This window comes from Stigmatopora argus, chromosome 5, assembly GCF_051989625.1.
Source record: "Stigmatopora argus isolate UIUO_Sarg chromosome 5, RoL_Sarg_1.0, whole genome shotgun sequence".
In the NCBI taxonomy this organism is placed as follows: domain Eukaryota; kingdom Metazoa; phylum Chordata; class Actinopteri; order Syngnathiformes; family Syngnathidae; genus Stigmatopora; species Stigmatopora argus.
Window position 1 is genome coordinate 15,340,195 of NC_135391.1, and position 16,642 is coordinate 15,356,836.

At 38.2% G+C, this 16,642-nt stretch overlaps 1 protein-coding gene across 4 annotated transcripts in view; it reads right to left on the minus strand.

The window, feature by feature from the left end:
* Positions 1–456: 456 nt before the first annotated feature.
* The window catches only part of mef2cb (myocyte enhancer factor 2cb), a 72,941-nt gene continuing 56,755 nt past the window's right edge, over positions 457–16,642 (minus strand). For 2 of the 4 annotated variants that reach the window (XM_077600548.1, XM_077600547.1), the window contains exons 6-11: positions 16,048–16,095; positions 8,764–8,936; positions 7,818–7,841; positions 6,968–7,097; positions 5,696–5,831; positions 457–4,217 (exon numbers count right to left, since the gene is read on the minus strand). In XM_077600548.1, the coding sequence (XP_077456674.1) occupies positions 3,866–4,217; positions 5,696–5,831; positions 6,968–7,097; positions 7,818–7,841; positions 8,764–8,936; positions 16,048–16,095 (863 nt within the window). In that variant the 3' untranslated portion in view covers positions 457–3,865. The remainder of the gene's footprint in view (positions 4,218–5,695; positions 5,832–6,967; positions 7,098–7,817; positions 7,842–8,763; positions 8,937–16,047; positions 16,096–16,642) is intronic. The other 2 variants (XM_077600550.1, XM_077600549.1) reach the window with 1 other exon arrangement.

The following is a 16,642-nucleotide window of genomic DNA, read 5'->3' on the forward strand; positions in this document are numbered from 1 at the left end:
ACATTTCAAAAACATGCATGGTAGGCTGATTGGACACTCTAAATTGCCCCTAGGTATAGGTGTGAGTGTGCATGGTGGTCCGATCAACTGGCCATCGATTCAGGGTGTCCCTCGCCTTTGGCCTGCAGTCTGCTGGGATACGCTCCAGCACCCCCTGCGACCCTAGCAGTTCAGAAAATGAGAATAATAACTCCTAAGATTTTTTTTGATGACCAAAATTAATAGTTAAAGAGTTCAAGTGCCAAATTTTGAATAGCTGTTCACATTAATGACCAGTGTCCCCGAAAGGGTTATATCAATCTATTTTAATCTGATTTGAAAAAATGCTTTGCCAGGAACATTAAAAGAAAACTGCTGACGAGTCACTGTGTTCACCATTTGCATCTCTTTGGACTGAAAAGGTCGGCAAGACTCAAAAAAACAAGCACAACACAATGAAGTCACACGAAGTCACAATGAGGATAACTAAGAAAGCCAGTAGGTTTACTGAAATTTCTGCAAAATACAAACAATTCAAACTCCCCCTCAGCAGAGGTGACTTGTATATTCCAGCCCACCACACACACATAGTTCAGTCCAGTCCTTTGAGTTCCACGTGTAGATTTCATTGAACGCCATTGTCGTGAGTCTCAAGTGGCGACAAAGGCCAGCTTATGCCGCTGAAAGCCGCTCATATTCTTTGCAAAAAAACACCTCCAAACCTGCCCCAGTCTCTGGGTTGACACAAGCTACATTTCACACTACAGACTGACGATTTTAAGCATTGGACAGAAACAAAATCTCTTTTTTTTCTTTCTCAAGATTTAAATAAACCACACAATGTGGAGGAACAAAGAAGGATGATATGATATTACACATGGCTGTACAGGTGGATGCTCTCCCATTTGCACTGCAAAGTGACTTGACAATACATCAGATGAGTATTGTTTAAGTCATTTGGAGGTACCAACGTTACTTTTTAATCTCATGACACAACTGATCAACAGATGATGAAATGTAAATGAAACACAAACACGAAATGAATAACATGTAAATACCCTTCATGTCTTTGCTTAAATTTGAACTTTAACTCATTGGCTGGCTGAAAGACATCCAATGAATGATCATGTTTCAGTACCATTGACGGCGATAGATGTTCCATCGCGGCCAACCTTCCCATTTCAAATGGATTCGCCGTCTATCACCGTCAAAGGCAGCCAACGAGTGACCCTGACATGTTGGCAATAGCTCAAGTTGTGAGTGAATATAAATTGATGCTAATTATTGTCATAGTCAAAGCAAAGTAGGGTTGATGCTGTTGGCATTGGTGCAAGTCAAAAAGGAATTCTACATTTCAACATTTTTTTTTATTGTCACTTTCAATGGTTGCAAAATAAAAACATAAATGAATGTGAAAATAAGAAGTTTACAACACACAAATGCCACTGGCTTTGGTTTCTCCACTTATCCGCCTCAAATATTTTTTATTTTTCCCCTCTCAGCCTTTTTGTATATTGAATTTTTACAAAAGGAGAGTGAGAAGAACACTGCTATAGAGGCTCTGCCCCTGTTTGAATGCACAGACTATACAGTAACAACATAGTGAACCTGCATGAAATATGCACATTGAAATATCATAACACTTAAATGACAGCAGATACAGGACTCCGCGGCAGATATAAGTGGCTAGTTTGCGTAATCGAAATAGCTATCGATCAAAAATTAACAACACGTGATCCAATTTTCCTCATGCAGTTGTCAAAACTGCCGGCAAATATGTTTCATTTGAAAATAATTGAACTCGAGCAGGTAGAGAATTGAATTCACTTTCCAATCATTCGGGGTTGATTCCTCAACAACCATTTGCAGAATTCAATTACTTAAATAGCTCGCCGGGGAAAATGTGTAACTTGAATTGTGTGATGCTGAATAGGGGAAAACAAGGTCATGTTCAATAAGTTAATAGAATGAAACGTGAGAAATCAAAATGCATGTTGGGTCAGACGTAACTGGACGTCAGTGTGATTTCTTTTGCCGCCTTTGCTTGTGTTGGAGCCCAAAAAGTTGTCGGAAAAAACAAACCAAACAAAGATGTGCAACTGCACATTGAAACTCCACTAAGAAATCAACAACAAAAAAATTATTATTATATATATTTATATATTAGAAAGCTATACACAAGCATGTTAATTTCACAGATTTTTTTTCTTTTTTTCCTTTTTTTTCATTTTTTTTAAAGATTCTTAATATTACCATTATTATATATAATTAGAAATACACGTTTAATAACAAACCTCTACAAAGATAAAACAGTTCAGCAAAGCATTGGATCTCAGTCTGTTTCATGGCTTAGGGCTCCAAAGCCCATTCATCCCCCCAACCGGGTGGGGTGCGCTATCCTTCTCTTATTTAGCAAAGCTATCAAAAACACATTCTGGCTTATAGAAACTACAAAAAGCCACAAAATGCATTGCATTGCATTGTATTCCTTTCATATGAAAATAGAAGCAAGTGTATCGTACAATTGTTATTCTTTTTTTCCTCCCTCCTTTAATAATACTGATAGTTAATACTAGATTCCAAGGTTACTTGATTACACTAACTCTTGGATAGGAGGGTGTCCTCACACACCCAACTTTTTACACACCAAAAGTTCCAAACATTTTGGGGTCCGAATACCTGTACAGTCCTTCAAATGTTGCATATTAGCTTTTCCTTTAGCGAGTAAATAAATCTTGAAATATCCTGCAACTTCGCCCCCCTTTTTGACCTCTATTTACATAAATACGTTGAACCTGCAACATGACATCATCTATTGTTAACACACACACTTGTATTAGCCAGGGAGAAGGTACATACTGATGAAACTGACACTGTACATGTTTGTCAAGTGCACTCGTTCTCATGTTGATGCTCTTTTTTTGTCTTTTCTAGTCACTTATAATTACAGTGGGCAGGAAGTGTCAGGCTATTTGCAAATTCCAGACACTTTGCAAAAATGAAAAAAAAAACACGTATGCCAATCGCCACAGCACGAACGCAAAATGACAAAAACGGAAGTAGACTTAACCAATAGGTACTCTTTGACAGATATTGCTTTGTGACCATCGTTTGCTGTTGGCTCTTCAGAAGTGGTTCGGGTAGAAATCGTTGTATGAAATTAGCTGCTACCGTTATCCAGTCCAGATCATTGTATTACGTCTGTCATCTTTATGATAATGATGGCGGCGAATGCAATAGAATGATCTTGTACTGGTTGAGAAAAAGAAGAGATTGCCACAAAGCCACATCTAACAATGTGTCTGTCACATGTTATAATTTGTGAGACTACTTTCGTCGTAACACTCCAATTCCAATATGGCTATATGCGTTGGTGTTGCAGTTATTGCTTTACCTGTTTTTTTTTGTTGTTGTATTTTTTTTTTAAGCGTTTGCTGAAACTGACCGACACTGCGCCTGCTGTATATGATGAATTGGAACTTGTAAGAAACAAAGTACCTGACTATTGTTGTTGGCGATATGCATATACTATGTACACGCACATAATGATATATGCATTTGTGATTGCAATTGATGCATAGTTCCCCAACTAAAAATAGATTACCCCGCCCCTCAATTGATCGACATCTACAAGAGCCCACTGGTTTATGGAATTATATATATATATATATATATATATATATATATATATATATATATATATATATATATATATATATATATATATATATATATATATATATATATTAGTATATATCTATTTATATACCACACACACACAGCAAAAATAATAAAATGGTTGTAGAATTTTGAGAGGGGCTGACAGTGGGTTGCTTTTGTCACAAGGGGCAAGAGGCGGCCTTGAGTTGGGGAGGGGTCAGGGTTATCATGTGGCCCAGCCCTCAGACAGGCGCACCCGCTTGATGGAAGGGCTCTCGCGCTCGTCCAGGGCGGGCCGAGCCAGTCCCAGAGGAGAGTGAAACTCGTTCCTGTGCTCGTCGCGGTCGCTGCCTTCGTGGGAGCTGCTACAACTGCTCAGGCTATCGACTGGGGAGCGGCCCGAGTCCTGCCGGGATGAGGGGTTCTGGGGAGGGACTACCCCGCCGCCACCGTAGCACCCCGGTGTACTGCTGGTGCGATCTCTAGGAGGAGAAACAGGTTCGGACTTGATGTGCAGGCTTTGAGCAGAGGGCAGGGAGAGATTTGAACCCTGACATAAGTGAGAGCTAGAGCAATTTCTGTAGGAAGGAAGAGGAAAGGAAAGGTGTTACAGAAATACAGAGCACACAATCATGCAACTGTCCATTTTCAAGAGGTGCCATATTTGTGAAGGTTGGAAAAACATGTGATTGATGGTAAAGTGGTGCCTTCACCTACGAGTTGCTCTGTGACCATGCTCGGAACTGAAATGTTAACCCTAATCAACTTTTCCCTAATATAGAATGAATTGAAATGTCATTAAAACACCAATGACAGTGATATATGTCCCATCTACTTCAACTGGGATCATTCACTAGCGATCAGGTAGAGATATGACCAATGGTTTCTGTTAGCATGATGTTTTACTGCTAAATACAAAGTAAATAAAGCTGCCTCGTGGTGTAGTGGTTCACTCGCCTGACTTAGGTGCGGGCAATTCCTGCTGGTGGCGGTATGATTGGGGGTGTGGATGATCGTTTGTCTCTCTGTGTGCTCTATGACTGACTGGCAACCAGTCTAAGGTGTAGTCTGCCTTTTGCCCAAAGCCAGCTGGGTTAGGCTCCAGCAACCCCCACAACCCTTTTGAGGATGGGCGGTATGGAAGATGAATGAATGAATGAATACAAAGTAAACATTCAAACAAGGATCTCCAAACTTGCCATTAAGGGCCATTGTGGCCTCTTTTCTTTGTTCCAACTGATCAAGCACAGTTAGTTTAACAGAGCAAGTGAAGCATGATTGCATGATTGCAATCAAGTGATCACACTTTTAAGACACCTGATTGGTGGAAAGGTGTCCTATTCAATTGGAATAGTTTGCAGACCATTAAATTAAATGAATTGTCTATTACAATTCTTGGTGTGGCTTATTCATGTGTGCACACCTTGATCAACGCCATTTTTTCAACTTCTTTTCCAAAGGTTTTATTTTTAATGGATTTAATATCATTTCTGGTCATTCCTTCATTTTCCGAGCCACTTATCCTCAAGAGGGTCGCTTGGGTGCTGGAGCCTGTCTCAGCAACAACGAACATTAAGCAGGATATACACGCGGAGTTAAATGTTGATTCATTCACTCATTTTCTGAATCGCTTATCCCCACAACGGTCGCAATGATTAAATACGGTTATTTTTATTTCATTTTTTAAATGCCAGCTGTATAACCAGGTTGTTAAAAATATCGTTTTGCAACACTTTTGCATTGCCTACAGAAACAAAAATATATTGATTTGCAAAATAGATCTTTAAAAGGTCCGATTTGGATAGTGAGCCCCAGAATTAATTGAGAATACGTGTTTGCATCAATGCAACACATATTTTGTTAGCCACTCTTATTGATATATTGTTTATCTACGATTTGCTGCACCGTTGGCCTTAGAATGTCGGATCGTCATATGGAGACATCAAACCCATCTCCAGTCACTCGTAAGTCAAGGTACCACTGTGCACTTTTGTGGCTACGGTGTGTGACATCATCCTTGTGACGTGGTGAAACATGCAGTCCCAAAGCCACTCACCCGAGCTGTCCAAGGGCCGAATGCTGCATGTTCTGAAGGTGTTGCTGCTGCCAGCCACTCATTGAGCCCAAGTGCAGAGAACTGCCGCTGTTGAATCCAGACAGCGAAGACAAGTCTGCACTATTCAAGGAATACTCTGCGTTGAAACAAAGTGATGGACATGCAATATCATGAGAAAAGACCCCAAAAGTGTGCAGATCTAAAGAAAGATGTTGTAGGCCCACTAACACTATAACAACACTACCCTCTTGTGTTCGACGATAGCGTTGCGTGTATCACGAGTGGATGGATCTTAAAATACTAAAAAGTACCAATGAAGTGCCTTTTACAAATCTATCAATATTTTTTTAATTGAGGAGTAAAGTAGCTGATGTATTTATTTTGAATTAATAACTAAAACTTCCAAATTTCATTCATAGCAGTATATGCTATAAAGTTCTATGCCTGTCACGGATGATTATTTTATATATTAAAGATTTTTGCGGGCTAATTATTTTTTTGCTGTTTTGTTGTTGTTTTAAAATTCTCAAAAAAGACAAATTAAAAATACAAATAATTCAAAACGCAAATACAATATTGAATTATGTTTTCTAGTTTTCAATGAACTAATGATGCTATATATCCTGTCCATTTCATTGTAGTGATTTTTCTTTTAATTGCATTTTATTAACAATATTTTTTTCATATAAAAATAAATATTAAAAAATGGGTAAATTGGCATATATTTGCATGAATATCAAATTCTGGGTCTTTTTCCTCTCATGTGTGGCCAAATGTAAATATTGTGACCTACATGACCCAAAATGTGATGTCCATGTGTGTATTCACTAGGTCTTTATGAGATTTATTTGTATTTATTTATTCTTAGATGACCAAAATAGTCACATGACCTAGAAATGGTAATAGGGAACCATTTTGAGTTAGGATCCTGCCCAGAGAATGGATTACTGTAATTTAATACCTTTAGGTACCACTGTACTTTTCAAGAAAAAAATACCCCCAAAAATCTGAATATTTATTGTGTTTTTTATTTTTATTTTCTCAACATTATTTTTTTATTGTAAAAGGACAATATTTATTGTTGAGTGGCTTAAAAATGAGTATTTGTACTTTCCTGACATTAAAATGTCTCTAAATGACTAATCAACTCTGCAAAAAGCTATTGATTATTTTGATAAATAGATCACATCCAATTAATTGATTACTTGGTGAATGAAACTTTATGATTTTGAGAACCCCAGCTAAGTTAAAAAAAAATGTTTTGGTACAGACCTGTACCATAAGATGTGGAGATAGCCGACGGGTAACCACCCATGCCTTGTCCTGGCAGAGTCGGAGTTGCTACGGACACAACTGGGGTGGCCAATGACTGAGCAGACTGGGAGTTGTTTATTCTCTGGTTCTGTGGCAGGAAAAAAGAAAAAGAGAATATAAAACAAAAGTCGCTGGATAATATTCACCGAAAAGCATAGCCTAATCAAAGCAAAAAAGTTGCACTCGTCTTTTCCATTTCTTCTTTTTTCACTTTGCTGTGAAAATGAAGGTGATGGCAAGTTGCGCCGGGAAGCAATTGCCAGAGAGGCGTTGAACCCAGCAAACCCTGTCATCTACCCTTAGTGAGGGTCCACTGTCGCTATAGTAACGCCACCTGTCTCCAAGGCAACGCAGGGTAGCGATGGCAAATGAAGATGACGCGCTTTTCTGAGGAAAATATGTGCGTTTGCTGGAAAAGATGGACTTTAACGCAAAAAAAAGCGTAATACAACTTTCAGTAATAAAAACTATGAATTGTCCTTGTAGGTTCAGTGACCGAAAAAGAAGGAAAAAGTCAAAGGCAGAAACTATCTTGTCTCATAAAAGTATTGTCAGGTCAATGTGCTGTTATAATTCCACAACACTTGGGGGCACTATGTATCCTAACAAACGAGTCCACTATGTGGCTTTCAAAACCGTTAGATGGAAAAGTTACCCTGTTTCATACATCAGTTCAGGCTCTACAATGGTGAACTTTAAAGAAAAAATAAATATCAATTCTAATATTTTGTGCATCAAGCTAAAAATGCTTCTGCTATATTGGAGGGAGCACGCTGGGATTTTTCTACTTTTAAGCAGTCCGACTTACCAATAGGAGATCAACATCCTCAGACTGAGGGCATTAAAAGGGGAGGGTGATAAATTCAAATTAGTATAGTTTACGACTAATTAAGAATCTAGAGAAGAAGCTGTCACAGATTCTTCTAAACTGCTACACTACCTACAAAACTTATATTATTTAATAGAAAAAAAGAAAAATGGTCCTCAAAGATAAATATAGTACAGCAGTGCAAATCCACTGTTGCCCATAAAGTTGGAATAAACTATGTATTTGTTTACCCAATTTGAATTACATATATAAATGAATCTTAAGATACAAATAATTTGAACCAGGACACTAAATTCTCACATGAATGAAACCGGATTAAAAAAGGATTTAAAATAGGGGTGAAAAGGAAGATTTCTGAAAATGTAAATAATCCCAACTTCAAGGCAAACAATGCAGGCGACATCACATGATTAACAATGTGTGGTATAAGTAGGAAAAGTAGCAAAAGTGGTCGGCGGTGTTTTCTCTAATGGTAAGAATTATTTACTCATACAGTCTAATACAATTCATAATTTAAAACATGCAATACCATCAATCAGGAAATAAAACTGGTAACAAACATCTTATTTTACACTTAACGTTATGTAATGTTATGCAACCCTAACCCTAAACAAAAACAAAAAAACTAAAATAAAAAACACCCACTATTCAGTTATATTTACCAATACAGCTACTACATGTATTTTTGGATTGTTTGTTTGAATAAACTTCTTTAAGTTAAGTTGTATCCCCCTAGCCCCCCAAAGATAACTATAACAACAAAGTAGCCCGCAAAAAATATATAGTAAGTTTGACGCCCTTGAACGAGGCTGAATTCATATCTAAAATGTTATATCACTGCCGTCTAGTGGGAGTTTTGTCAAGCATGTCGTTAAAAGTAGACCAGCAAACATGTAAGACCATAGCTAACAAAGAGTTTACTCACAATGGAGGGCATGTTGTTCTTGGCGCCATGAGGGATGAGCACACGGAGGTCGGGTTTGCGGTTGTTCATGCCTAAATTCATGGGTGGGGGTGACTTAGCCTGCATGTTCTTGTTCATGCCGGCCTGAGAGACCAGCAGACCGGGAGAATTGCGGTGATTTCCATATCCATTACCTGGGAAAGCAAAGGAAATGTTGGAGAATCAGAAGGATTCACCTAAAATATGGTTGGCAGTAATTGATAAGATTCCAGTGCCACTGTTCAAGCTGTTTTGAGTGGGAAGACTGGCCAACTGGAAGGTAGAGGTTATGTATTCAGTTCAGTATGTCTTTGATTGTGTTCAAGATAAATCAAGAATGAATAATGGGATTTATTACCAAATTTACAAGATAGGTTTGTTGGGGTATTGAGGTCTAAGGGCCTGAAGGTCAGAAAACTTATTTCATGAAAAAATGATAATGGATTATCTTAATTTACAGAGTAGGTGATAGGCTGAGAAGAAGGAGGGTCACAAATCACAGTGGTAAAAAAATGCCTAGCTTTGAATTTGGCTGCTTAGGCGGAAATCTGCTCACTTAGTCTTCTAGTTTTAGGCTATTTCCAAGAGATGTTCCAGAAACTATATTAAATCCCACATTTAAAAACTTGGAAATCATGCAATGTATTGTCAGCTAATTACAACCCATGATATTCCATTTTCACCTTGCAGTCCTAACCAGTTGCAGAATGTTTTTCTGTCATTTGGATAAGTGAGCCATGGAAATGCTACTTTCTGAACAAGGACCCTCAAGTGTTCATATTTCCTTGGTGTCCATACAAAAAGGGAAACTCCCCTCCAACTCTGTCACAGTCAGTTAAGACTACATGTGCCCGGCAACAGCCAGTGAATCATGTAAAAACATTAAATTACGGGTAGCATGACCACAGAAGGACGGGGCCCATCATTTGGCCATCACAGCTAAACACTTGTGGTCGCTGCACACAAAAGACCCTCCCTCGGGGCTGCCACCAGTTCAGCACACAAGTGCAGCACACGTTTTTCCCGCTTGAAAAATGATGCGGTAAAAACCTCGCAAAATCATAAAGACAAAAAGAAGAAAAAAGGAGGAAAGCATTCCTGCGAGCAACATATTCTTTGTTTCTAACCCAATCCCACAAGTTAGTCCCCCCCTTACTTAGAACACAGGGTGCAGTGTGGAGTTTCCCACTTGAAAGACAGGCAGGAATTATACGTTAGACATAAATGAATTTCCTAATCATATACTCCGGGGGGAAAATGAGTCGCAGATGTCTTCCTGGGCAATTTCCCTTTGCTGATCTTTGTTTAATTTTAGAGGGAGGTTTTGTTGTTTGGAAATGAAAAGTCTCAACAAGCACAATTTGAACAATTTCAAGGGTAAAACCACCGCTAACTAAAAACCGTGCGCGCCGCTTCCGTTAATATAGGATATCGCGCATATTTGGGCCTAAATGTGTGAGAGCGGCATCTTTGTACGTTTGAAAGTATAAAAAAAAGCCAGCTCCGCATTTGGATGCACGTGTGTTTTGTATGGAAGCCTCTTAGTTCGATCTCAATCCTCACATTAGCAAAGTGGCAGCTGCCTCTTCAGCTTTCCTGCTCTCTCATTCTCATGGCTGGCCTTTTGTAAGATGGAGTGGGTGCATGTGGAGATAGATGAATGAGACCTCACACACTTCTAAAACACACATTGACAGGACGCAATACACACACAATTTAGTAAACAACCCGCGCCTCAGTGTTTTTGCCGAGATGAAAACGCGCTTGGGGGTGCAACGATAATGCAGTGTTTGGTCAGAAGGATGCAGACTACATGTTGGTCGGGCTTCAATCAGACATCTGCGCGTTGCTACCGTGCGGAGATGGCTGCGGTCCAGTCAATTATTACCGCTCAATGATCAGCAGTGGCACAGGCCGCTCCTTAAAGCACTTCACGAGTGAAATCATGAAGTCATTAGGCAAATGAAAGCAGAACTCCGAGTCAAGTCTATTCATTTGGCTGTTTGATCCCCTCTGATTTGGAGGCAGATGCTCGGACTTAACCAGAAACCCGAAGACTACTACACCCTATATGCTACTTGGCACGCCATAGGCAGCAAATAAGTACTCAGAGGGGAAGTGATAAGATGCAATCGTGCCAAAAATGAGTCAGGCTTGGACTCATGTAGAGACCGTAATGATTTCCATACTTTAGGGCAGTCATTGAGGAGTGATCGCTGCTAGCCTTTCCAGGAAAAATGGATTGCCCGTCTATTGCCGTCAATGGCACTCAAACATGAGATTTTAAAGCCAAGACTTTCCAGTTAAGATGATTGTAAAGCTAATATCAATGACAGGTAATGATTTACATACCCATACATTACAACTTTAAAAAGTTATTGGGGCCATAACAACAGTGCATTTTCTTTTTATTCATTTTAATTTTTGTGAAATTTTGATGTATTAACATTTTAACAATTTATTCACTTGTTTAAATAGAATATATATTTTTTTAAATAAAAAAACATTAGATAAAACTATACCGTGAATATACCTTTAAGTTATTGATTTGACTAATTCATCAATTGATGTAAAATTCATTTAAACCGGATAGATGGCTGTGAATGCTAATGATTCAATGCCATTGACAGCAAGAGACGTCCAATCTATTTTTAATGGCAGCAGCAAATGAATGAATTAGTTAAAATAGTCTCTTGCCCTATAAAGGGTTAAACCTGATTTTCACACTTTTAAATATCTTTGCCTTTAATTTCGTTTTTTAACGCTTTTTTAAAATGTGAGAGTAAATTCACACGAAATTACTGAAAAAAATATAAATGAAGACTTATTTAGCGATTTTGTTTTCTACACTATAACAGTGCCAAAGGTGCTTAACAGGTATACTTTCATACCAATAGGTGGTGCTGCTGCCATGACCACTGTGAGCTAATTTTTGGGCTCTTTGTCTTGCCCAAGGACACTTTGGCAGTGCGTAGTCGGAGCCAGGATTGAACCACCCACCCCGGTATCGTTCACCACACGCTCTGGCAACTAAAATTTCAAAGGAAACTGTGTGTGCTTTTATGTTCATATTTTGGAATGTGCTCTTATTGTGCTTAAAATTAATTGATTGATTTTTATTACTGTGAGTCATAGTGTTGATTTAATTTAGTGAGAATATAAATTATTAAAAAAGTTAGTCATAAAACAGTGAAAATCATGTTTTGGGGGAAATTTAATGAGATCACAAAATAAAAGGAACGGAAATTGTCTTAATGCAAGACAATTGGAACAATGGAATTAAAAAAAACAGCCTGATACTTTTGTGTGTCTGGGGGGAGGGATTAGGCACAAAACAACTTTCTTACTTATTTTTTTTTACAGTGCTGCCACACTACAGGGGGACCCCAGGTAATAGAATTCCCATGTGGGAGCTTGCTGTCATTTTGTCTTTTTACAGACAGTGGAACCATGACATATGTGGAAACACACATACACACACCTCTTCTTTTTTAAACTGTTACACTGAAGGAACACCTGACAGCTATTTGTACTATTCTGAAGCAATCTTGTGAGCAGAGGAGGAATGCTAAAATACATATATTAATAATAACGTGATTGTGGTTGAGCCACCTCACTCTGACTGTATCCATTACAATGACCGAGAAAAGTTCACATAACGCTTGCATCTGTGTTACCCGACTGTTTCTCCTTTACACACATGCCTCAAAGCAATAGTGGATATTCATCAATGCACACCCTCCCCTCGCTCTACTCAGCCTCTAGATATGATTTAAGGACCCTTTGAATGGAATCTTTTAGTTTCGCACAAGTCTCTCTGCGTGTTTTTTGCTGCTGCTGAGCGACGTGCCACACTCCTCACAGAGCGCCTCTGTTCCTCGGCCCCCGGTGACACAAAGAGCACATTGGAAGCGTCGCTCTGCGCCGCGCCGTCGAACCGACGCACGCCACAACAAACCATCCTGTTGTGCGTGTGCGACGGGTGACCAGACAGAAACCAAGTGGTGACCCCGATGACGGAGCCTCAGGGGCCAGACGGGGCCGCCCAGCTGTGCCCCACTGAACCACCACCCCTCCTCTCCATTTTTACACTGTAAAATCGTCCAGGCTATAAAATTTCACCCCTTAAATAGGGGTCTCTTCACTATAAACTTTGCCCTGACATGCCCCGAGGGATGAACCTAATGGCGCACAGAAGCTAAAACATTACATTTGCTGACATAGGTTTGGTTTGCTCAAATCTCTGTAGGCACGACAGACGTTTTTTGGGGGTATGGTTAAACACTAAAACACTGCGTTAATTTGGTTACAAGACATATGGTAGCTGTTAATCTCTGCAGAGGAAGTAAAGAAGCTGGGTGTAAGGAGACAAAGAACTACCAATGTATAGGTTGCAGACGACCGCAATTTTCCCCCGGAGCATCCTCCAATGTATTTATATGTACAGCTAGTCCCAAATGTTGTTTTTAGCTGAAGTGAGTTTTTGTTCAAGCGCTTACCCCCATATAACCGCCAAAAATGATTTAGATCCATATTTGTTTCTGAGCACAGCTAATGTTGTAAATTAGGTTGTCCAAAATTGTGGAATGCTCTCCCTCTAGTGGTATGTGAAAGAATCACTGCAAAAGTGGGGTTCAGTTGTATTTAACTTCAGTACATTTGCACTTTTCTTTACCTCATTGGCTGTCACTGACAGAGATCGATTTGTAATCTGTTTTGGGGTGAAATCCATGAACGAATGTACTAAGACATTATGAGTTCTATCCACAGCAGATTATTGAAAAAACATAATTAAATGTCGATTATGGTCAACGGCATTGAAAGAGTTAAACATATTTGTTTGAAAATTTATTGATGTCCGATTTATTGGAATTGGGAGGTCTACCGGTTATGTATTGATCATGTTTCACTAACAATGAAGACGATAAAAAAAATACTTCTTTTAATTTAATGATCGCAACTAGCCTCCAAGAACTTTGTCTTTAAGGAAAAGGAACAAAATGATGAAAAGTAGAAATAATTTTTATTCATTAAATAAAATAAATAAAAACTAAAAACAATAACTGAAATTGTTTGGTGGCCACTAAACATTGAAATTAAAGCCATTGACCGCTTTGTTTTGTAGTTTATTTGATATTTAGAATGTAATATCTACATCACAAAATGATGAAATTCCGAAGGACTAAATATATTTTCAAACATGTTTTATTGGAGTTTCCATTGCCTTAGAAATTATCCATTGTGATTAAAATGCAAGTAAAACGATTAATAATATAAATGAAAACAACACTAAGAAATGCTGAAATAAATAAAAGATAGCATTCTCTTTTATAAATGAATCAAAATTATTAAAATTAGAAGGCGAGAGAAAAAAACTTAAATAAATCTAAAATATAATGACAAATTTCCAGGTATTATACCTTATGTTCAATCTAGTGGTATACAAAAGTATCGGAATGCTGTATTATTAAACTATATATTAAATTGTGCCATGATGTTGGAACTTGGAGAGATAAGACTTGTTTTGAGGTGCTATTAATTGTTAATTTTTGGAAAACAACTCCATAAAAGCCATGTGCACAATTAGAATGGCTTTTAAAAACAAGTATTTTACCCTCCTCCGTGAAGAAAAAAAATCTACGTACACACCACCTCATTTGTAGGAAAAATATCATCCACACCCAACTGCCTAAGTGCGGTTTCATGCATATTTCAGGAAAGTGCCAGACATTTTACATTGTTTAACTTGTTTTACACCTTAAGTGTGTGCCACCCCATAGTATAGTGGTTAAGCTCTTGCAGCAGTACGAAAACGTTTTCTCATGAGTTCGAGTCCAGCTGTTGAGGGCTGACTTTTATTTTAAAACAAGGTTAACAATTCATTGCAACTGATTGGAATAGCCCACTGTGTTTCCCATTTATAGTCAAAACTTTGAGAAATAATTCAACACAGTAAAGCATTGACAAATCTGGAAGGAGAGCTAATACGGTTTTGGAGACCTGCCTGGATATAGATAATAGATCTGTATTTTACATTGTATTTTGTCTGTGTTTTTAAATGTGGAGTACTAATAACTGGGCTTTTAAACACAAGATAGAAAAACCTGGACTAGAAGTGGTAATTTGACGTATATACTATTTCACTTAAGTCCTTTGTTTTTAAAGGCCCAAATGTCCATCTGTGGGGAAGATAAGCCAAATTCTCCTTTGAAATCTACATTGTCTGAATGTAAAGTAGCGTTTAAAATGTAGTAGTTTGAGCTTAAAAAAAATATTATCTAAAAAAACCTGTCCACAAAAGTCTGAAAATAATAAGTCATGCTAAATTGAAAATGTTAACTTTTCAGTAATTTTGACTCAAGAGGAAAAAATACCTTCATCAAAGCTTAAAATAAATAAACAAACACAATGTTGGCACCGACTGTAAAAAGGTAGAGTTAAAAAAAACACCCAACTTGAACCGGATCCAAATAAATCTCAGCAGCAGACGTGATGATAAAACAAATGCATGCATTGAAAAGTCGGGTATGGTTCCTCTCTTCACCTCATCAGGAAGTACGTTTCATTTCTCCCCCCTCCCCTGTCTTGTATGATTTTACTGCTTAACTCAACAGGGGCAGGATGTGTCACAGGCCCGGCACTGAGTAAACATTCCCAGATGAACTCCACCACCACTAACATCAACACATCTTGGGCAAAATCTCCACTTGGGTTTGGGTTAATATTAGTCATGCATTTTCGCCCTTTCATGCATGATTTAGGATTTATTTCTTTTTTAAATCTCACAGGGCACTCATTTAACTCATTGGCTGACATTGATGGGGCTAGGCATCCAATCCATTCTGACTGGGAGTGGTGAATGTTCATTCAATCTGCCATCACTGGCTTGGAATATTGGCAATTGCATGATATGGGAAAAAAAACTATTTTATAGTTACTTGTTGCCGTAATTCTTCATATATTAATTTGAATTTCATTAATTTAGTTTGTATTAACATTGAATTAATTTATAAATATATTCATAATGATACAAAATATTAAAAATACAAGTATGATTCATTAAAAAATAAATATAAAAACATATTACAATATTAATACATGGGAATAAGTATTTTTATATTAGCCAAAAAGATTAAAGGTCTGAATCACAACTTTTGAATAGTTGTCCACCCTAGTGACCATTGTCCCTAAAAGGGTTAAAGCGCGAAAAATGTGAACCGATACCTGGTGTTAGTTGCGAGACAATAAGTGAGAAGACATTCTTACCAGCACTGGTGCCTGCGCCAGTGGTGAGGTCAGCACCCATGAGGCCACCTAAAAGACAAAAAAAACCATCAATGAGTATATTGATGGATAATTGTACTAACTACCACTGCACATATTCTGTGTATGTGATATTAGCACTTCACGAGTTAACACTGTTGTGCATTTCAGTTTATCAAAATGTATTCTGTATTGAATGTATATTTCAGGGGATCAAAATGTATTCTGCGACCAGAGAAAAAATGAAGCTCAAACACACCCTGTCGTCCAAGAAAAATGACACATTATTATTTTTAAGCCATGTGAGGTGGAAGGGTGGGATGGTTCCCAACTCATGCGGTTTGCTATGGATGCTCACAAGCTCCAAAGCTCATATTTAGTTTTGTGCTGGCGTTTCTTGCATCCAGTTGTAATGACAGGGTGAGGGTGTGGGATGATGGCTTCAGTGGGACAGAAAAAGGACTCTGGGCAACAATAACAAACTAACAGGCTTGATTTTCTTTATGTCAACAGCACACTGAAAGACTATGCTGTACATGGTCCAGACAACAAGTCTGTTCCATTTATTCTCCTATGTAATGGAGAATACGGTTGGTTG